The sequence below is a fragment of the Pan paniscus genome, chromosome 13 (genome assembly GCF_029289425.2).
Source record: "Pan paniscus chromosome 13, NHGRI_mPanPan1-v2.0_pri, whole genome shotgun sequence".
Classification (NCBI taxonomy): domain Eukaryota; kingdom Metazoa; phylum Chordata; class Mammalia; order Primates; family Hominidae; genus Pan; species Pan paniscus.
The window spans coordinates 23224632-23246498 of record NC_073262.2 but is presented as its reverse complement, the minus strand read 5'-3'; the positions used below and the strand labels follow the sequence as shown (position 1 = coordinate 23246498).

The window sequence follows — 21867 nt, the reverse complement described above, 5'->3', positions numbered from 1 at the left end:
GGGTTGCATGAGCTTGCATCATTCTCAGGGCGTGAGGGCAATCCATGTCCAAGCAGGCCCCAGCCCCACAGTCCCCAGCCCCTGTAGGCCCTGTCTGCCGGGGCCACTCTAGCAGGTGTCTGCAGAGAAGGAGTGGACCCACCTCCTGGGCAGGAATTGCCTTGAGTAACCAGCCCTGGTGCTCATTCCATCTTCCTCTTGTTTCACATTCAAGTGAATTTGGAGCCTGCTGAGAAAGTTCCATCTTCTGGGGCTGGAGACCCAAGAGGGAGTTGCTTTAGACAGGGCCCTTTAGAAAGCGGGTGTGTGCTGATCTTCCCCCAGACCGAAGGCACGGGCCTGTGGAAGACCCATGCTTGGAACGGATGTGGGAATAAATGCCCACAGGTAGAACCATAAACCTGGTGGCAACCCTGGGAGACAGGGATGCTGCCATTTCTCACAGAGCCTGGCCCACAGTGAGCACTGGGCAGTGATCTGGGGACGCACCATCACAGCTGCAGTAGAGGAAGCCGAGGATGAGCTGATGGAGTCTGCACTCAGGAGACCACACAGCTGGGCTGCCTGAGAGTTGTGGGCACAGGGTTCTGAGGCCCTGGCCCAGCTCTGTGGTTTGGGACGCCTTGGTTAGTCAGTGATATAGGCCCCAAGTGGGAGGGAGAAGTGGCGGGAGGGTTGTGTGTTTGTCTTTCCTGGCAGAGCAGTGGCCTCCAAGGGGAGCTGTGCTCCTCCACTCTGCTTGCTTCCTATTGCTGCTGTCACAAATGGCCACAAATTTTATGACTTAAAACTCTGTGCATTTATTATCTTCTAGTGCTGGCAGTCAGAAGTCTGAAATGGTCCTCACTGGGCTAAAGGTGTCAGCGGGCCTGTGTTCCTTTCCCGAGGCTCTGGGCGGGGCTCTTGCCTATTCCAGCTTCTAAAGCCATTTCTAGGTTCATGGTTCTTCCTTTGTCTTCAAAGCCAGCAAGAGCAGGCTGAGTCCTTCTCACATGGCGGCCCCAACCTCCTCGTCTACCTCCCTCTTCCTTTTGTAAGGATGCTGTGATTACACGGGGCCAAGCAGTTAATCCCAGATAGTCTTCCTATTGCATCAGTTGCGTAGCAAACTTAATTCCATCTGAAACCTCCATTCCCCGTTTGCCATGTTAGGTGACATATTCACAGGTTCTGGGGATTAGCAAACAGCCATCTTCGGGAACCATTATTCTGCCGACCACGTCCACCAAGCAGTGAGCGTGGCGGCCCTGTGGTATTTCTGCCTGCTCTGGGATCTGCCGGTCCTGGACACCTGCATGGCTATGTGCTGTGGTCTTCTCCTAGCCTGTGGTTCACTGTGGCTCTGGCCACCACCTCCCCTCATGTACAGACCGCGTCTCTGCTCTGCCAGCCTTGGCCCCCGTCAGGCAGCGGTTCACTCCCTCACCAGGGATGTCATGTTAGTTCTGCTGCTCACAAGGTGTGTGCCCTGGGGGAGACGCTGTGCTGGGCAGTAGGAGAGAATTGAGGTAGGCATCTCCACCCCCATGGGGTGCCCTGCGTACCCCTTCTACACCTTGGGTCAGAAGCTTAGGAGTGGGGGCTCTGTCTACCAGGCTCCTCAACCCATGCCAGGCGTTGCTTGGGGAGTTGGGCTGGAAGCTGCGTGGTCTCAGTGCCCTGAGGAAGGCCTTGGCATCTCCTGCAGGGAGTAGGGGTGGCAGGACCCCTAGTCACCCAAAACTGGCTCCTCAGAATGCCTGAGGTGTGTCCTTCCACCTGCCTGCCCCCACTCACAGAAGAGATGCAGCTGATGTGCACAAGCCAGGCTGAGCCAAGCCAAGCTGCCTGTCACCCCTCCCTTCGCCGGTCACCCCAGTTACTGGGAAGCCTGGCTTGTTGGAGCCGCTCCCTGGGACTGTGTGGGGGGTGTCAGGGTCTCTGAAAGGAAAGGCAGGGCTCCTGTCTGAGCAACCTGCTCCCTCCAGGCCTCATCAAGGCCCAGTGCGTGCCCTGCATGCAGGCTCCGCCACGGTCTGGCTGTAACCCCACTTTGCTTGTACCCTCTGTGCAGGGAGGAGGAGTCTCCTGCAAGACAGGAGCTGGAGGTGGAGCACGGAGGCCAGGTCGTGGGGGTATGGCTGCCACACACCACACTCTCACCCGGGACGCTGGATCTGTTGCGCACATCCCTGTGTGACCTCTGCCACCCTGCTTCATCCAGGGCAGGCATCACTCCAAGGCAGCGGGGCCCCAACCTTTTTGGCACCAGGGACTGATTCTGTGGAAGACCGTTTTTCCACGGAAGAGAGGGGGATGGTTTCGGGATGATTCAGGTGCATTACATTTGTTGTGCACTTTATTTCTGTTATTATTATATCGTAATATATAATGAAATAATTATACAACTCATCATAATGCAGAGTCAATGGGAGCCCTGAGCTTGTTTTCTGATCCCTTGCATGTGCAGTTCACAAAAGGTTTTGCCCTCTTATGAGGATCTAATGCCGCCGCTGGTCTGACACGGGAGGCAGAGCTCAGGCGGTAACGTGAGCAGTGGCGAGCAGCTGTAAATACTGTGAAGTATTTACTTCACAGTAAGATGAAGATGAAGCTTCGCTCACTCACCTGCTGCTCACCTTCTGTTGTGGGGCCCAGTTCCTAACAGGCCATGGGACCGGTACCGGTCTGTGGCCCAGAGGTTGAGGACCACTGCTGTAAGAGATGCTCCCTAAAAACCCTTGATCTGGGGGCCGAAAGCCGTAGCCTGAGAAAGGTGCCCCCTGGAATGAAAATCCCTCAAGGTGCCGTTGAGCTTGAACTACTGTTTTCATTACCTGCCCACCACATGTAGCCTGCTGTGTGGGTAGTAAAACTGCTCGATTCTAGCGCTGCTCGGAGTCTTTACATCTGACTTCGCCAAGCAGGCATGAGCTCATAAGATGCACATGCTCAGGAGACTACATAGCAAGGTCGAGAAGGCCCCCCATGGTGGTACCTGCAGGGCCAGCCTGCGATGCAGCACACTTGGCCACTCTCACTTGGATCCTCTCCCATCCTGATGAACCCCTTGAGCCTCAGTTTCCCACTCTGTAAATGAAGGGAATAATAATAGCTGTGAAGCCTGTACACCCTTTGAAAGTTGCCCCGGTTTGCAAAGCACCCATGATTGTCAGGCTCTCTCTCTGGATGGAGACGTTCCCCTGCAGACAGAGTGTAAGCTGGGGCTTAGCGGGAGTCCTGAGAGTTGGGGGTAAGGAGGCCTTCAGCTTATGGCCAGGATTTCTCAGGTTGCAAGCACAGACTAAATCCAGACCAGCAGCCTGTACTTCTTCCACTTTCCTCTGCTCTCCCTGGGTAACCCAAGGAATGCACTGGGATTCCTTGTGGGTCCCCAAGCTTCCTTTTCATAAGCGAGTGGCCATGGGAAACAATCTTTTCCCCTTGAGCAGCAGAGTGCATGACCCGTGGCAGGTTCCGAGTTCCTCAGGTGGGGAAGCATTCAGGCGGAATGGGAGGGGAGATAGGTGCTGTCCTGCCCCTGAGTTCCTCCCTGCGCCCTGGGGCCCTGGGTGAGGTGGGAAGCAGGAGAGGGCTTGGGGGCTGCTGCCTGTGTCGGTTTTGGGCTGATTGGACTCTGTACTCTGCTCGCAGCCGAAGGGAGCCGATCGGAAACAGAAGACTGACCGGGAGAAGATGGAGAAAAGAACTGCCCAAGAGAAGGAGAAATACCAGCCGTCCTATGAAACCACCATCCTCACAGAGGTGAGCCGGCTGGGTGCGGGGACAGAGCCTCCAAGGGCCTTCCACCAGGAGCAGGGCTGCTGGTTTAGATTCTTGGAAAATCGCCCATCTCGGGTGACTACTTCTGAGAGTGCTTATTCTGTTGTGGTGGGTTCCAGTGTCTGGAGCTCGTGTTCATCTGATAAGACCCAGTGGCCCGGGAGGTATTTCAGAAATAACTTCCAGCTCTGCTCCCTTTGAATGCATTTGTGCTTTCCCAAATTAGGTTACTTTTTTTTTTTTTTGAGTAGGCAATGTATTCACATGGTTTTAAATTCAAAAGGTACAAGAGAGTGTACAACAGAAAATATCCCTCCCAGTGCCATCCTAGCCTCATGGTTTCTCCCCTCCAGGGCAGAAACCTTCTGTATCTGGCCCGACTTTGTCTGCAGGTGAAGCCAGTGTAGACAAGTTTGCCCCATGCCTGCATTTATACACCAACAGTGTACATAAACACAACTTGCTTTTTTCCATTATTAGCTTATCTTGGTGCCTGATGCCTACAGCTTTCTAGTTCCTTACCCAGCTGCATGGCATCGTGTGTGATGGCCTGTTGGTGGATGCGGGGTTGTTTCTGGGCTCTTGGAGTTTCAGACAGTGGTGCAGTGAATAACTGTGCATGTGAAGGTCTGCACATGGGAAGCAGTCGGCAGGTTTCCATTCTCAGTGGGATCTCTGGGGTTGGAGGGTGACAGCACTTGTTATTTTGCTGTCTGGTTGCATTTTCTGTTAACCCTGACAGCAATGCCAGCCTGCTCCAACCCTCCATATGTCCATGGGAACTCCTGAGGAGCTCGCTCTTCCTCTTCCCTTTTTTTTTTGTTTGTTTTTTGAGACTGAGTCTCGCTCTGTTGCCTAGGCTGGAGTGCAGTGGTGCAGTCTTGGCTCACTGCAACCTTCATCTCCTGGGTTCAAGGGATTCTCCTGCCTCGGCCCCCCCAGTATCTGGGATTACAGGCATGTGCCACCATGCCCAGCACATTTTTTTGTATTTTTAGTAGAGACGGGGTTTCACCATGTTGGCCAGGCTGGTCTTGAACTCCTGACCTCAAGTGATCTGCCCACCTCGGCCTCCCAAAGTGCTGGGATTACAGGCGTGAGCCACTGTACCTAACCTCCTCTTCCCTTTACGAGTTGCAGCTAGTGCCTCCTTTTTTACTGGGAATTTTTGTGCAACTCTTTCCCACTGTGTTCTGCAGTCAGGCTAACTAATTGGTGGTGGTGTTTGTTCATTGAATAATTGGACTTCCTCAGAAGGCCCTCCATGTGGTAAGGCCCCTGCCGGCCATGGTGGGATTAAGGCTGTTAGGGGTGAGGCTTGGAGCGTCTAAGAGAATGGTGGCCCAGTCTTGGCTGACGAGCAGCTGTATGTATGTATGTGTGTGGACATGCAGAAGGGTATTTGCAAGAAGACAGTGTAAAAGCTAATTTTGTGGTCAGATAGATGTGCACTGGCATTTTATCTGACTGAAGGTCAGTCACCTGCCTCCCCCACGGCCCGCAAAGGAGTGGCAGGATGCAAGCACTGCATTTATGGATTAGAGGCCAGACCAGTTTCTTCCCGTACCTGGTTCATGCCTGTGCTGGTGCCACTGCCCAGAGTGTTCCCCACCTCCTGATACCATTCTCTCCCTAACAGCCTCAACCTCTCTGCTCCTCTGCTGACTGCCCCTGGGAAGAGAGGTCCTGGTGAGCCACATGCCAGGTCTGTCCAAGCCCTTGCCACAGTGCAGCGTAGTTGAAAGCCCACCCTGGGAGGCACCGGCTGCCACTTCTATCAGCTGTTCAGCTTTCCTCCTTGGGCTGTAGCATTTAGCACCAACAAATTTGAGCCCACACTCACAACACTTAAATATTTACCAACACTATAGTTTGGTGGGTGATAGTAAATCTTCAGGAATGCTTCAAATTGGCCCTCTCTGAAGAGGCATCATTGCAGGGAAGGGAAGAGATGAACTTTTTCAGCTGGATGGACTTTCTCCAGCAGGCAAAACCTGTAAATCCTTGCTTCCTTTGGGAGACTCCACATGCATTTGTTTTTGGCTTCCATAGTAGAATGTTTTTGAGGGCAAGGATCACATCTTTCATGTTTGTGGATCTCCCGTAGCCCCCAGCAGAATGCCTGAAATGGAATGAACACCACCGAATTTCACTGAGAGGAGCTGCTTTTGGTGATTGTGCAAGAGCCTCCGCCCCTGTCAGCAGGTTCTTTTTTCAAATAGCACAGGTTTTAATACTGACTCTTACTGCTTATTTTTTTGTTTGAAAGTTGCCTGTGGTCCAGTACTCCCTATAACAGACATTTACACAAATTTGTCTCTCCCAGGAAAAGCTGTTTCTGAGCAACTGGCTGGTTTCGTTTTTTCTCTCTCGTGGACCCAAGAATCACATGACTGTGATGTTTCCCCTCTGGTTTTACTGCTAGGAAGCCCAGAGAGACCCCTTGCGTACTTCACTTGCTCCAGGGGTGACTTACTGAACATTTCTGCTGGTTTCCTTCATGTGGCCCTCGTAACCTGCCTTGCCGTGGCTCATTGTGGGCACTGGGTAAATGCAGGCTGCGTTTCACAGGTCGGGGTCTCAGGCATTGGTGTCAGTGCATGCCTGCTTGGGAGGACCTGGGGAGCACGGCTCAGCACCTCTCCAGATCCCAGCTCGCCCTGTGCTCTCTCCTGCAGTGCTCTCCATGGCCCGACGTGGCCTACCAGGTGAACAGCGCCCCGTCCCCAAGCTACAATGGTTCTCCAAACAGCTTTGGCCTCGGCGAAGGGTACGTCCCACTTTTCTTTCTTCGGGTTCCCTGGAGTGAAGGCAGGTGTACTTTCCTGTCTTAGTCTTCCTTTCTGGGTCTCCTCTCCTTTCTGTTTGGGTTTCAGGGTAGCTAACTCGTGTTGCAGTCACAACTGTCTTCAGCATTTACACAACTTTTAGTGCTCAGAAACACCCCTGTAAACGTTGTCGGGTGGGACAGCGGCCCAGAACTTACCTGGTGAAACCAGGACTGGCTTGAGGGTGCATGCGGTCAGCCACCCAAGACAGCCTCTGGTGCCCTCTGGGGCAGAATGGCCCTCCTGACAGTGGTGCCTTAGGGAGCAGCTGTCTGGGGGGCCTTTCCTGGTTCTTTGTCCAGCATGGTCACTGAGTGTGGGGGTGAGAGGGTCTGGCTAGGGTCCTCTCTGCCTTGGGTTTCAGGCCTTACAACACAGAAACTGGCTTCATTGCTGTCCCACACAGCTCTGCAGACACACAGGCCACATGGACCCTGAGGATGCTGTGACAGGACAGTCAGTCTCCTGAGTGTTGTGGGCTGCACGGCACGGGGCCATGGGTCACCGTGATGGCTCTGCATGTCCTGTGCTGGCAGCAGGGGTGGAGGCAGGAGAGTGCCGGGTGGGAGGCTGCCTGTTTTCTGCCTGCAGGTTCGTCAGAGCCCATGCTTGGCAGACAGAACTTTTCTAATAAGAAAGCGAGATTGTCTGTGAACTTGGTTTTACCAAGGAGTCCCCAGGGAAGTGGTGGTAGACACAGAAATGGTGTTATGTTTAGATTCAGGCAGACCTAGTCTTCAATCTGTACCTTTTTGGGGGTAACTCCCTTAACCTCCCTGAGACTCAGTTTCTCTACTACAAAAGGGGGTTAAGAATTCTACACAGGGTCGGGAGGAACAAGTGTACGATGCTTGCACCCTGTAGACACTTGGTGAGAAGTGGCGGCTGTCTTCACTGATGACCGGTCTGGGGATCAGCCCTGCGAGGGTCTCTTTTTCCCATTATGGAGAAATATACATAACACAAAATTTACCATTTTTAAGTGTGCAGTCTGGTGGCATTAAGTACATTCACACTGTTGTGCAGCCTTCACCGCCGTCCACCTGGAGAGCGCTCAGGTCTGTGCCTCATCCCCAACCTGGCCCCCGAGGAAGCTTGTGCACCCCCTCTCGGGAGAAAACAGGACAGTGCTTTTCCTCGTGGATGGATGTCAAGCCACGGGTGCTTGTTCACTGCAAAATAACTCCCCGTGGGATTCTTATGCCCTCTCCTCTCACCACCTGGCAAAGGGTTTGGTGGAGGACCCTTGAGTTTGGCGGTAGCCTTCCAGGTGCCAAGGCTCTGGATGCCCTTGGTCAGCGTGCCTTTCCCTGGGGCTGGGGCTTTGAATCTCCAAGTTCAAGACCAGCAGGGGTCAGCCAACAGGGGCCTGGGATGTGTTGCCAGTGACTCAGGGTAGAGGAGTGTCACTGACTGGGGCAGTGTAGCCTATCAGAACTTCCTGTCTACAACGAAGGCTCAGTTAGGGATTTTGAGGGATTGGACGTTGGCTCCTGCTGTGTTTCTGTGACTCAGGAAATTCTTGAGGACTCATTTCACTTAGAACAAATCCTGCATCAGATGGGAAGTAAAAGTGCCAGGCTGGGTGCCGGGACCTTGGCCATTGCCCTGGGAGCCCCCTCTGTCCTCATCACTGGTTCCTTTTCCTTTGCAGCAACGCCTCTCCGACCCACCCGGTGGAGGCCCTGCCCGTGGGCAGTGACGTAAGTGTCTGAGCAGGGCTTTCTGGCTGGCGGTCCCTCATGGGCCCTGAGCCACCATCTCAAGGCCTCTCCCCTCTGCCCACAGCACCTGCTCCCATCAGCTTCGATCCAGGATGCCCAGCAGTGGCTTCACCGCAACAGGTTCTCGCAGTTCTGCCGGCTCTTTGCCAGCTTCTCAGGTGAGCATCTCCGAACTGTGTTTAAAGCCCATGAGTATCTTGGAGACACTTCAAGGCTGGCCACCTTCCAGGCCTTGCTGTCAACACAGGCAGCGCTGTCGTTTCAGCTGGGAGACCCGAGATAGTGTGGGTTCGCTCGCTCACGTGCCCCAACCCTGGGCCAAGTGCTGGACATAGGTGATGCTGCCCCCAGAAGGTCCCAAGTGAGTGCGACTTGAGGGGGAACATCTGGGTGACTTGGTCAAGATCTCCTCACCTGCGGGGGGTTGGTGGGCTCTGGTCTGCCCAGGAAGAGTCCCCTTAGCCCTGCAGGGTGATGCAGGGCCCCTTATGCTTTTCCTACCCAAATACTGCTCCTCACATTGGCTCCAGAGCCACGACCTGGGAGCTGGAGGTGAGGCCACAGGTGAGACAGAAAGGGGGCTCTTCCTTCTTTAAAAAGTGTCAGAGCCCTTCCTGATGGGCCCTCAGACAGAAGTCCCAAGCTAGGTATTGTGGAGTGCAAAGGTGAACTGAGCAGTGAGCCTTGTCACCAAGTAGAGTTCATCCACAGTGACAGAGTAAAGGCTTGGCCACAACTAGAGGAGCGGATTCCACAGACACCTGTGGCAGTGGAAGAGAAACGACGCCTGCACATCCTCAGCTTGTCATTGCTGAGAGCCTGTTGGGGGAGGGTCCCTGTCCTTGGGAGCTTGTAGCTGTAAGTCAGTACAGATGCAGAAACTACTCATTTCGGTGCAGTGTGACTTGTGTGATTGGAGTGGGGGTTCAGAGAGGACCCTGCACTGGACTGGGTGGAGGAGGGGGAGGAGTGCCGGCTGTGTCTTAAGTAGGGCAGTCAGCCACCATGTGGGCACCTGCCTTATGTGGTCACAGAGCAGGGGACCCAGGTGGAGTGGAGTGGAGTGGCCCGGGGAGGAGAGGTCAGAGAGGCACCAAGGGACACGGACAGGATGGGGGCCCTGGAAGAACAGTGGAAGGACTTCGGCTTTTACTCCCAGTGGAAAAGAAGCCATTGTGTCTATAGAATTGTACCTAAAACCGTATCTTATTGTGGTGAGAGGAGAGGAGTGGGAATTGTGGCCTTGGGCAGGCTTTCACCTGAGGCTTATATACTAGTACCTTGGAGAGTGTGTGGGACCAGGCTCTCGGGGACCCCTTGGGCTTTGAGGAAGGGGCAGCTCTCACGCTGTGCTCACTTCTGTCCCCATGAGACAGTCACCTTCCTATGTTCCTTTAACTGTGGGCCCGTCCTCACATGCTGCTGGTGGGACCATACATGGATGCAACACTCTGGGAAACTGCTGGCAGTATCTGCTAGAGCCAAACACACCCTGTGACCCCGCAGCCCTCCCCGGGGCTAGACCCGGCAGACACGCACCTGTGTAATGAACAAAGACATGTATGAGAACGTTCAGAGAGCCTATTCATAACAGCCCAGACCTGAAGCCCCCCCAGCGCCCATCCACATAAAGTGGGTATGTGAATTGTGGTGTAGTCACACAATGATGATAGGTAATAACGGGCATGAACACTCTATGACTACATTCCACACAAATGCACCGTGAAACATGACTTGCAGGGAGGAAAGCCAGACCAGGAAGAGTGCCTACCGTTCAATTCCATGTACAGAAACTTCAGAGAACATGCAAAACTGTCTGCACTGTAGCAAGTCAGGATAGTGGCTCCCCTGGGTGGGAGTAGGGGTGGTGGCTGGTACGAGGGGCCTACAGGAGGCTGGTAATGTTTCACTGCTGGCTCTGAGTGCTGGGTCCTGGGGTGTATTCAGATTGTCAGCATCCAGCGAGCTGTATACTTCCATATACAGACAGATGCACACATGGCCAGTGCCCTGTGCTGATGACATCTATGCATACAGATTATATGTCAAAAAAAAAAGAGAAGAGGCCAGATGCAGTGACTCATGTCTGTAATCCCAGTACTTTGAGAGGCTGAGGTAGGTGGATTGCTTGAGCCCAGGAGTTCAAGACCAGCCAGGCTAGGCAATATATTGAGACCTTGTCTCTTAAAAAAAAAAAGAAAGAAAGAAAGCAAGCAGGGCAGGCAATGAGGCAGTGGGGACCTATTGCCTTCTGTTGTACTCACTGTTGTGAGCACTGGCACTTCCTGGGCTGCAATCTTTTGATGTTGTTGAGCATTTTGCCATTTTCTCTCTGTGAGATAGTGCAGCTGGCTCTTCCCCACCCCCTACCCCCAGTGCTATGGGGTCTGCAGCTGGTTAGGGACCGAGCCCTTTCTCTGGGTTCCATGTAACAGGCATCCCTGTTTTTTTCCTGCCTAGGTGCTGACTTGCTGAAGATGTCCCGAGATGATTTGGTCCAGATCTGTGGTCCCGCAGATGGGATCCGGCTCTTCAACGCCATCAAAGGCCGGTAGGTGTTGGTTTCTCTGTGAAGCCAGCCAGAGGCTCATGTCCCGTGGCATGTGGTGGGAAACCCCTACCTCAGCCTTTTGGATGGTGGGTGGTCTGGCTGGGGGGACAGGACTCCTGCAGTGTGGGGTCAAGTGTAGGAGGAAATGTGGCAAGAGGGGCACGGGCCACAGCAGGGGAGTGAGACACTGCAGTGGGAGATGTGGCCGGCTGCCGCAGACCCTGCCTGGAGGCCCCTCCCTCTTCTTGGTTGGACGAGAGCCTTGGCCTCTGGATCTCGGCCTCTGAGCCACTTGCCCATGTTCTCAGATGCTTGTGCGGTCCTGGGCTCGGAGCTGCTCCCCCGCTGAGGGGAGCTGTAGACTGGGGCTGGTCAGATGGTATCATGCAGCAGTTTCAGGGGAGACTCCAGAGCAGCGCCATCCTGCTCACCTTCCTGCCATGGCAGAGACGTTCTGCAGCCGTGCTGGCCACATGTGGCTGTGGAGCACTTGGACCGAGGCTGATGTGATGGACGAAATTTTTATTTAACTTTAGTGAATTTAAGTTTTAATAGCCACACATGGACAGCATGGTTTTAGAGTGAGAGCCTGGGTTTGAGTCCCAGATCTGCCTCTTAGGTGCTGTGCAGTGAAGGGAAAGCCCTTTGCCCTCCGAGCCTCAGTTTCCTCAACTGTGGAATGAGAGCGATGGTCCTAGCTCCCTTGCAACTTTTGTGAGGATGAAATGAGTTACGCATGTTCTGAGAACAATACCTGATACACAGCAAGCCACAGACAGTGTTTGCTCTAATTGTTGCCTGAAAACGTCTTGTATGTTGAGCTTCGTGGTCTGGGGCAGAGTGCCCCTTGGCAGGCTGCGGGACCTGGGAGGGTCATCCACCACCCCATGACAGGCACTCCACGTCACCACCACTGTCTTTCTTCCTCCCTGAGTTCTGCCCACTATTGTTTCCATCCTGGAATATTCTGAAACAACTGCGCCTGGTCCACCACACCTATTATTTATTTTCTCTTCTCCTGCCAGGAATGTGAGGCCAAAGATGACCATTTATGTCTGTCAGGAGCTGGAGCAGAATCGAGTGCCCCTGCAGCAGAAGCGGGACGGCAGTGGAGACAGCAACCTGTGTGGTGAGTTGTGGGGAGCAGAGCTGGGACCCACACATTGGGTCCCGCAGCCTGGCTTTCAAGCCCGCAGTCTGGCCTCTGTTCGTTTCCAGTGAATGTGCAGGACAGTCCTGGGCTCCCACATGCCCACACATGGAAAGGGCAGCCTAGTGCATGCTCCTTGCATGGTGCATGGTCTGACCTCGTGGCGGCCCTGCAGTGTGGGTGCTGCCTTAGTGCACACCCCGAGGCTTGGGAAGGTGTTGGGATTGTCCCAGATCTTGCTTCCAGTCAGTGGCAGTCAGGATTGGAGCCAGGAATGCCCACCCTGGAGCTTTTTGTTTCCTCAAACTGCTCCCGATGCAGCTCCTGATGAGAGGAGACTCTCGAGGACCTCAGAGGCGTGGCTGTCAGCCTTCCTGCTCCCACCGAGCACTCCCAGTGGCCATGGTGAAAGGCGTCAGCCTGGGATCCTGCTAATTCTTTTTGCTGGCAGCTTGGTTTGTTTTAGGAGCAAAATTGTGGCTGGGTGTGGTGGTTCATACCTATAATTCCAGCACCTGGGGAGGTAGGAGGATTGCTTGTGCCCAGGAGTTCAAGGCCAGCCTGGGCAATATACCAAGACCAAATCTCTAAATATTAAAAAAGTAGGCTGGGTGCTGTGGCTCATGCCTGTAATCCCAGCACTTTGGGAGGCCAAGGCGGGCAGATCATTGAGGTCAGGAGTAACCCCATCTCTACTCAAAAAAACATACAAAAATTAGCCATGCATGGTCACACCTGTAATCCCAGCTGAGGCAGGAGAATCATTTGAACCCGGGAGGCGGAGGGAGGCGGAGGTTGCAGTGAGCCGAGATCATGCCACTGCACTCCAGCCTGGGTGACAAAGTGAGACTCTGTCTCAGGAAAAAAAAAGAAAAGCGCACACCCCCACACCTGGCTAATTCTTGTATGTTTTTGTAGAGATGGAGTCTCATTCTGTTGCCCAGGCTGGTCTGAAACTCCTGGACTCCAGAAATCTGCCTGCCTTGGCCACGCAGAGTGCTGGGATTATAGGCATGAGCTGCCACACCCACCTGTGTGTGCTTTTAAAATATTGGGCCTCTGATGAGGTTTGTTGAACCAAGGGTTTCTCAGGTGAGGGAAAGGCTTGAGAATCTTGAATTTAATCCAATTGCATTTGCTTTTGAGGAACTTGAGGTCCCTTGAAGTTGAGTAACCCACCCTAGGTTGCCGGTGGCATTTGCTCCTGCCTGGCTGGTGCAGGCCGTGACAAGAAACAGTGTCACTGTTTTCTTCCCACTTGCTGACACCATGGTGCCCTCCTGGTGCGCTCTTCTCTCCTTAGGGTTACTGTGTTGAGGCTGAGTATGGTTTGTGTTGCGGGCAGGGGAAAGACCAGGCCTTCTCCTTTCTGTTGTCAAGTAATAGTTCCTTTTAACTTTCACTCATTGCCCTCCAGCTATCCAAGAACCCTTTAAACAGCAAAAAGAGCTGAAAAGGGACAGAATTTGTTCCTTCCTTCTGACGTGGGTTCACATCTGGCTGCATGTCAGAATTGCCTGATACTCCCTTCAGCCCAGCTGGGTGTCACTGGGCTGGGGATGGGTCTAGGGATCTCTGCATTTCACATAAGCACCCCAAGAGAGACCGAGAGGAATCAAGAGTGGCAGCCTGGCTGGGTGCCGTGGCTCATCCCTGTAATCCCAGCACTTTGGGAGGCTGAGGTGAGCGGATCACCTGAGGTCAAGAGTTCGAGACCAGCCTGGCCAACATGGTGAAACCCCATTTCTACTAAAAATACAAAAATTAGCCAGGTGTGGTGGTGCACACCTGTAATCCCAGCTACTGGGGAGGCTGAGGCAGGAGAATCACTTGAATCCAGGAGATGGAGGTTGCAGTGAGCCGAGATCACGCTGCTGCACTCCAGCTTAGGCGACAGAGCGAGACTCCATCACAAAACAAAACAAAACAAAACAAAAAGAGTGGCAGTGTGGTCTTGCCCCGCCGCCCTGGGTGTGGCATTTTGACAAAGGACTTACTGCTTTCTCAGGGCGGGTGGGAGGCTCACACTGACGGAATGGCCACTTGGAAAGCAGCACTTGCTCCTCCTTCCCCCAGTGTACCACGCCATCTTCCTGGAAGAGCTGACCACCTTGGAGCTGATCGAGAAGATCGCCAACCTGTACAGCATCTCCCCCCAGCACATCCACCGAGTCTACCGGCAGGGCCCCACGGGCATCCATGTGGTGGTGAGCAACGAGGTGAGGGCTGCTGCCTGGCCTGCCCCGACAACGGGCTCTGGGCCACGGGAGGAGCGTCAGAACCCCTGCCCCAGAAACACACTTGGGTTTGGGAGTGACAGACAGGTTCATCTGCACACCACCTGCAGCTGCGGCTGTCCGGGGCTGCGATGGAGAGTGCTGAGGCCCCGTCTCGGTCCGAATGGCTGCCATGCCAAGTAGGCACTCCTTACCCCTCCTGGGCTGGGTGCCCGGTGGGAGCCAGGAGGACAGACTCCACTCTGGCCCAAGGTGCTTATAGTCAGGGCTGTGGAGGTCAGGAGAGGGGCGTTCCCCCAGGGTGGGCGACAGGCCCCAAGAAGAGGTGAAGTGGACTCCGGGGCAGGTGTTGGCGAGGCTGTGGCTTGTGGGAGAGGAGAGCAGAGGCCTCTGCCAAGTGGTGAAGGTGCCACAGCCTTCTCAGGTGGCACAGGGCAGTGTAGAGCACAAGCAGCTACTGGCAGAGGGCTCAGGTACTGTGGTCTCCAGGGATCTGACCCGCTCATGGCTAAGAAGCGGGTGTTGAATATGCCTGCCAAAGGGTTAGGCATTCCTTGCATGATGTAGAACGGAGGCTTTTAAGTTTGTTCTATCCTGGACCCCTTCCACCTAATAACAGGAGTGTGTACTTGTTTTAAGTGTATGCATAGCGACTTATTTAATCCTGTCTGCCTCTATATGATGTGGGTGTTATTATTATCCCATTTCACAGATGGGGGACTGAGGCACAGAGGCTGAGTAATTGCCCCAGGTTGAACAGTGGGTAAGGGGTGGAGCTATGGTGGGAACCCAGGGATTGGAGCTGCAGGGCCCAAGCTCTGAGCCTGTAAGGTACCCAGCCCCTGCTGAAGTGAAGCCTTTATTTATTTATTAAAAATTTTTTATATTAAAAAAAATTGAGACAGGGTCTCGCTGCATTGCCCAGGCTGGTCTTGAACTCTTGGGCTCAAGCGATCCTCCTGCCTCAGCCTCCCAAAGTGCTGAGATTATAGGTGTGAGCCACCATGCCCAGCCTTTTGTTGTTGTTGGTTGTTGTTGTTGTTGTTGTTGTGAGACAAGGTCTTGCTCTATCACTCAGGCTGGTGTGATCTCAGCTTACTGCAACCTCCACCTCCCAGGCTCAGGCCATCCTCCCACCTCAGGCTCCTAAGTAGCTGGGACTACAGGCACTCACCACCATGCCTGCCTAATTTTTTGTAGAGACAGGGTTTTGCCATGTTGCCCAGGCTGGTCTGAAACTCCTGGGCTCAAGTGATCCACCCACCTTGGCCTTCCAAAGTGCTGGGATTACAGGCATGAGCCCCTGCACCAGCTGAAGTGAAGCCTTTAAACATAGAGCTGTGGCTGGGCGCGGTGGCTCACACCTGTAATCCCAGCACTTTGGGAGGCCGAGGTGGGCGGATCACCTGAGGTCAGAAGTTTGACATCAGCCTGGCCAACATGGAGAAACCCCTGTCTCTACTAAAAATACAAAATTAGCCGGGCATGGTGGTGCATGCCTGTAATCCCAGGTACTCGGGAGGCTGAGGCAGGAGAATCGCTTGAACCTGGGAGGCGGAGGTTGCAGTGAGCTGAGATCATACCATTGCACTCCAGCCTGGGCAACAAAAGCGAAACTCCATCTCAAAAACAAAACAAAGCAAACAAACAAACAAAAACATAGGACTGTGCTGGTGGGAGCGGGATGGGATCGTGTGCCCCCAGTTCAGCCCCCAGCAGACCCCGAGCCCTTCTGGGAATTCTGAAGGCCTCTGTATAGAGGATTATAGAGCCCCACCTGACCCTGGACCAGCAAAGGAGTGGTAGGACACAAGGCCAGTATTTGTGGATTAAGACTCCGATTTGTTTCTTCCCATCCCTGGTCCTTGCCTTTGCTGGTGATGCTGCCAAGAGTGTTCCTGACCTGGTGATACTGAGTACAGAAACAGTGGCTGGGAGAAGTAGAGAAAATGCAGGGTTTGGAATTGGACTGGTGTCCCCACCCGAAACTACCTCCTAGTTGCTGAATGACTTTGGGGGAAATTTACTGAACCTCTCTGTGCCACAGTTTCCACATCTGCAAAACAGGGATGCATATACCTGTCAGACTGTAGTACAGATACGGTGGGAGAACAGTGGCAGGTGCCAGGAGACACTAAACAAGTCGTGGGTGGTGTCATTGACTGTGATTCTGCAGGGCACTTGTTATTTGGGGGAGCTAGTGGTGGAGAGATCTTTTTAGTTTTGGGGATGTATACAAATGTCAGGCTTTTCAGGGTTTGTGTATTTCACAGGTTGACATTACTAGTAATAATCCTCTTGCCACTTGTCATTAAACTGCCAGAGCCCTTGAATGTTCACGAGCACTTCCTCTCAGTCCTGGAGGCCAGCAAGGTGGATTTTCCCTGTCTTTCACATTAAAAAGTAATTTGTAATTAGTATAAGAAGTTAAGCAACATAGAACAGCAGAAGGTAGATGTGAAAAAAGCTTACCTCCCCCTTCTTTTCTCCTGGAATAGTTTCTGTTAAGTTTGATGTGATTCTGCAAGGCAATTTTTTGTGCTCTTGTCTCTGTGTGTGCCCTAGTGTCTGTAGGTGTGGGTTTTTAAAACATGCAGTCCGGGCATGGTGGCTCATGTCTGTAATCCCAGCACTTTGGGAGGCTGAGGCAGGGTGGATCACCTGAGGTCAGGAGTTCGAGACCCGCCTGGCCAACATGACGAAACCCTGTCTCTACTAAAAACACAAAAATTAGTCGGGCATGGTGGGTGCCTGTAATCCCAGCTATTCGGGAGGCTGAGCCAGGAGAATTGCTTGAACCCTGGAGGCAGAGGTTTCAGTAAGCTGAGATTGTGCCACTGCACTCCAGCCTGGGCAACAGAGCGAGACTCCATCTCAAAAATATAAAAATAAAAAAAAATTAAAACATGCAGCCAACATGCAGCCGTACATTTATCTTATCTGCAACTTGCTATTTTTGTCACCAGTTCACCAGTTAAGAATTACGTTTATATTATTACATTCAAATCTAAGCGAGCTTTTTTTTTTTTTTTTTTTTTTTTTTTTTTGAGTCACGGTTTCACTCTGTAACCCAGGCTGGAGTGCAGTGGCCCAGTCACAGCTAGACTTATTGCAGCCTCGACCTCCTGGGCTCAGGGGATCCTCCTACCTCAGCCTTCTGAGTAGCTGGGACCACAGGCATGTTCCACCATGCCTGGCTAATTTTTTTTTTTTTTTAATTTTTTGTAGAGACAACATTTCGCCATGTTGCCCAGGCTGGTCTTGAACTCCTGGGCTCAAGCAGTTCACCTGCCTTGGCCTCTCAAGGTGCTGGGATTACAGGTGTGAGCCACTGTGCTCGGCCTAGCTATTTTTTTTTTTAACTCCTATTTTACGGAGGAGGAAAATGAAGCCTGAGGTTCCTAACCTGAGAGCTGACTTTAGAATAGCCAGGAAGGTGGACATGCTGTGAGCAGTGGACAGCTGTAGTGTCACCGAAGGCTTGTCACTTTGCATTCCAAAATGAATTTCCTTTTGTGAAGACAAAAGCCAAAAATGTGGGGAATGCTTGCAATATCACGGGTCCCTGAAGGCAGTTCCTTCCTCAGCTTGTCCTGTGTGCTCAAGAGTAGGCAGTGAAGCAAGTGAAGCAGAGAGCAGAACCCAAATGCCACCTCGCCTAAGTAGGCGATTCTCATTCCCCAAAGTCTCCTTGCCTCTTAACCCCGAATCTATTGGAAACCTTTGGTTCTTAATTGCCCAGAGTGCTGGAGGCAGCCTGGCCAGCTGCGGAGCCGGCCCCTGGGGTGCAAGGGCACTTCATTAAACAAGAGAGTTACTGATTAAGCCCATGTGGGCTCTGCGTAGGGCTTCGCATGCCCAAGTGGCTGGGCTGCCAAGAGTGCTAGATGGAGCAGGCCAGCAGAATAGAGTAAATGTACTTCACGCATCATTAGGCCCTGTGGGAGGGGCGGGGGCGACAGGTGGATGGATTTGCAAGATTCGAGGTAGTAATCCAGAGCAGGCCATAAAATGTGGATGGCATTTTTTCAATTTGAAAAGGGGTTTTGCTATTGTGTTAGCTAGTGTGTGTGTGTGTGTGTGTGTGTGTGTGTGTATTGTATGTTTATATATTTTATTTTATTTTATTTTATTTGGAGACAGAGTCTCACTCTGTCACCCAGGCTGAAGTGCAGTGATGTGATCTCAGCTCACTGCAACCTCCGCCTCCTGCATTCAAGCGATTCTCCTGCCTTAGCCTTCTGAGTAGCTGGGATTACAGGCACCTGCCACCGTGCCCGGCTAATTTTGTATTTTTAGTAGAGATGGGGTTTCACCATGTTGGCCAGGTTGTTCTGGAACTCCTGACCTCAGGTGATCCACCTGCCTTGGCCTCCCAAAGTCCTGGGATTACAGACGTGAGCTACCGCGCCCGGCCTGTTTATATATTTTAAAAATATTCTTTAAATGTAAATTGTGAAATGCAGTATAAATATGGAAAAAATTTGTAAAACTTACTTATACAGTTAAAGAACCATTGAAGTACCCATGTACCTGCACTCAGGTTACCAGAATGTTACATTAGAAGCCCCTTTGTGGACTGATTTCATAACAGCCAACTGGCTAGTATGAATTTTCTATTAAACATTCCCTTATTCCTCCTCAATATATTGTTTAATTTTGCTATTTAAAAACTTTCCATGAGTGAAATCATAGTGTATTCTTCTGTGATTTCTTTCATTTCACATTTTGTTTGGAAGGTCATGCATGTTGAAGTATACAGCTGGCGCTCATTGGCACTGCCGAGGAGCATGATTCCATCACATCTGGTTCATGCTTCTGCTGTTGATTGACGGGGCTGGTAGGAGTTTGGTGTTACTGCAGACGGTGCTGCGCTAACCAGCCTCATGCCCGTCTTTGTGATGTAGAACTTTGTCCAGGGCTCATGACTTGTAGGAGAATGTAGGAAAATTTCCTTGTTGGAAATGCATGGTCATTCTTACTGGGTCCCATGAACAGTGTTAGGAAGATTTACATCCCCATCAGTAGTGGACACCAGTTCCTGTTGCTCTACATTCTGGTTATATTTTTGTCATTAAATCAGCCCCATTTTACAGAGAGGGCCATGGAGACAGGAAGTTAAAAAGGTTGGCTTGTCCAAGGTCACTGGGTAGTTCATCGAAATTAGAACTCCAGAGAGGAGGCTCCTGAGCAGAGTCGTTAGTTTCCTGCCACATTTATAGACACAGGTAGTGGAACCCTCCTTTATATTTTGTCTTTGTAGGACGCGGATGTGCAGATCCTACTAAGTACCAAGGTTTCTATTTTTAAAAACATTTTATTTAGTTGTTTTTCTCTGTTGCCATTAGTCACATACACATTCCTGTAATGCGTCCGTTATAGAGACTGGAAGAATTAGTAACTAGGAAAAAGCAAAAATAGTGCAAACAAACATAAATCAGTGGTCCAGTATTAAATGGTAACATCTTGATTCCCGTTTGGGCCTCTTTCCATCCTTCATATTCATACTAGATGGTTGGGGTTATGTTCAGGTTTCTGTTACTTAAATTGCAATCATGTCACACCTTGATTCTGTGTCCTTATTTTTCAGTGAATGTTGTAGCAGAACCATGTTCCTGCTGCATTCGTAGACACCGTGGCAGTGGTGTTTACCGCGTTCCCGTGTGTGTAGACACCGTGGCAGTGGTGTTTACCACATTCCCGTGTGTGTAGACACCGTGGCAGTGGTGTTTACCACGTTCCCGTGTGTGTGGACACCGTGGCAGTGGTGTTTACCGTGTTCCCGTGTGTGTGGGCACTGTGGCAGTGGTGGTTACCATGTTCCCGTGTGTGTGGGCACCGTGGCAGTGGTGTTTACCGTGTTCCCGTGTGTGTGTGGACACCGTGGCAGTGGTGTTTACCGTGTTCCCGTGTGTGTGGGCACCGTGGCAGTGGTGGTTACCATGTTCCCGTGTGTGTGGACACCGTGGCAGTGGTGTTTACCACGTTCCCGTGTGTGTGGACACCGTGGCAGTGGTGTTTACCGTGTTCCCGTGTGTGTGGGCACTGTGGCAGTGGTGGTTACCGTGTTCCCGTGTGTGTGGACACCGTGGCAGTGGTGTTTACCGTGTTCCCATGTGTGTGGACACCGTGGCAGTGGTGTTTACCGTGTTCCCGTGTGTGTGGACACCGTGGCAGTGGTGTTTACCGTGTTCCCGTGTGTGTGGACACCGTGGCAGTGGTGTTTACCGTGTTCCCGTGTGTGTGGACACCGTGGCAGTGGTGTTTACCGTGTTCCCGTGTGTGTGGACACCGTGGCAGTGGTGTTTCCGCAGCTGCGCATGGCTAGGCTCTGCCACTGAGGCTTTCCAAATGATGAACTCGTGGTTGAAGGAACATGTTTTCTCTTTTGTCTCTCAGATGGTGCAGAACTTCCAAGATGAATCCTGTTTTGTCCTCAGCACAATTAAAGGTGAAGCCTCCCCCTCCCCCTAGGGTAGTTGTGGGGGCAGGTGAGAGGGTGGGACCTGCCTGCAGGATGGGCCCTTCCAGAGAGTGCTGACCTGGGAAAAGCCTTTGAGAAAAAGAAAGCACAAACTCTCTGTGAAAGCTAGCCCTAGAAATGGCAGAACTAGTGAGATTGGCCCCCAGGGTCACTTCTGAAAGGGAAATCCTGGGCCAGGCAACTTGTTTTCTATGAACTCAGTGTTGAGTAGAAGCATTGTGGGTTTCCTGGGGTCCTCCGGGAAGATCAAGCCTGGAATACAGCCACTGAGTCTGCAGGCAGCGTGGGTCGGGATGGGGGATGAGGGGGCCCACCTGACAGTGTGCCTGTGCTCTGCCGAGGAAGAGCCTGTGGGCCAGGAACATGTATTTATTCATGAAAGGTAGAGAAAGACCTGCTGTGGCCTTCCTAAGGGTTGGGGTGCATGTATAGGATATGTCAGAACAAAAGCCCTCTGACCGACTCATAGACCCTGGACCATGATGAGGCCACTTCCCACCTTGTCCCGTGGATCTAGCCACCGAGTGTCTTTTTGTTTTTTTTGAGACGGAGTCTCTGTTGCCCAGGCTGGAGTGCAGTGGCGTGATCTCAGCTCACTGCAAGCTCCGCCTCCCGGGTTCACACCATTCTCCTGCCTCAGCCTCCCGAGTAGCTGGGACTACAGGCGCCCGCCACCTCGCCCGGCTAATTTTTTTGTATTTTTTTAGTAGAGACGGGGTTTCACTGTGTTAGCCAGGATGGTCTTGATCTCCTGACCTCGTGATCCGCCTGCCTTGGCCTCCCAAAGTGCTGGGATTACAGGCGTGAGCCACCGCGCCCAGCTGCCACCAAGTGTCTTTGGGGCCTTGGGGGCCATAATATCCCTGAGAACCACAGTTGTCCAAATCCTCCTTGGAACGTAGGTTTTCATCCTTGAGCCTAGGGCTATGGTAGAAAGACCTATTGTTAAAAAGACCCTAAACGAGGCAGATGTCAGGGCATGTGAGATCCCTGCTTCTGCCAGCACGCTTTGCTGTATGCAGCCCTATTTTGGTGGTCTTTGCTGATACCCTAACAGCGTGCCTTTTGGGACTCCCCAATACTGTGGCACTGCACCTTTTTTCCTGTGAAATACACCCAGTGTTTCTCTCT

The 21867-nt window shown here is 52.4% G+C and overlaps 1 protein-coding gene across 1 annotated transcript in view; it reads left to right on the top strand.

Annotated features, from left to right (window-relative positions):
- Positions 1-21867, top strand: part of TFCP2L1 (transcription factor CP2 like 1) — a 68586-nt gene that overhangs the window by 40423 nt on the left and 6296 nt on the right. Inside the window, exons 7-14 of the mRNA XM_003819163.6 lie at positions 3634-3744; positions 6441-6532; positions 8245-8293; positions 8379-8472; positions 10775-10865; positions 11891-11994; positions 14092-14234; positions 20652-20703. Of these exons, the coding sequence (XP_003819211.2) occupies positions 3634-3744; positions 6441-6532; positions 8245-8293; positions 8379-8472; positions 10775-10865; positions 11891-11994; positions 14092-14234; positions 20652-20703 (736 nt within the window). The remainder of the gene's footprint in view (positions 1-3633; positions 3745-6440; positions 6533-8244; positions 8294-8378; positions 8473-10774; positions 10866-11890; positions 11995-14091; positions 14235-20651; positions 20704-21867) is intronic.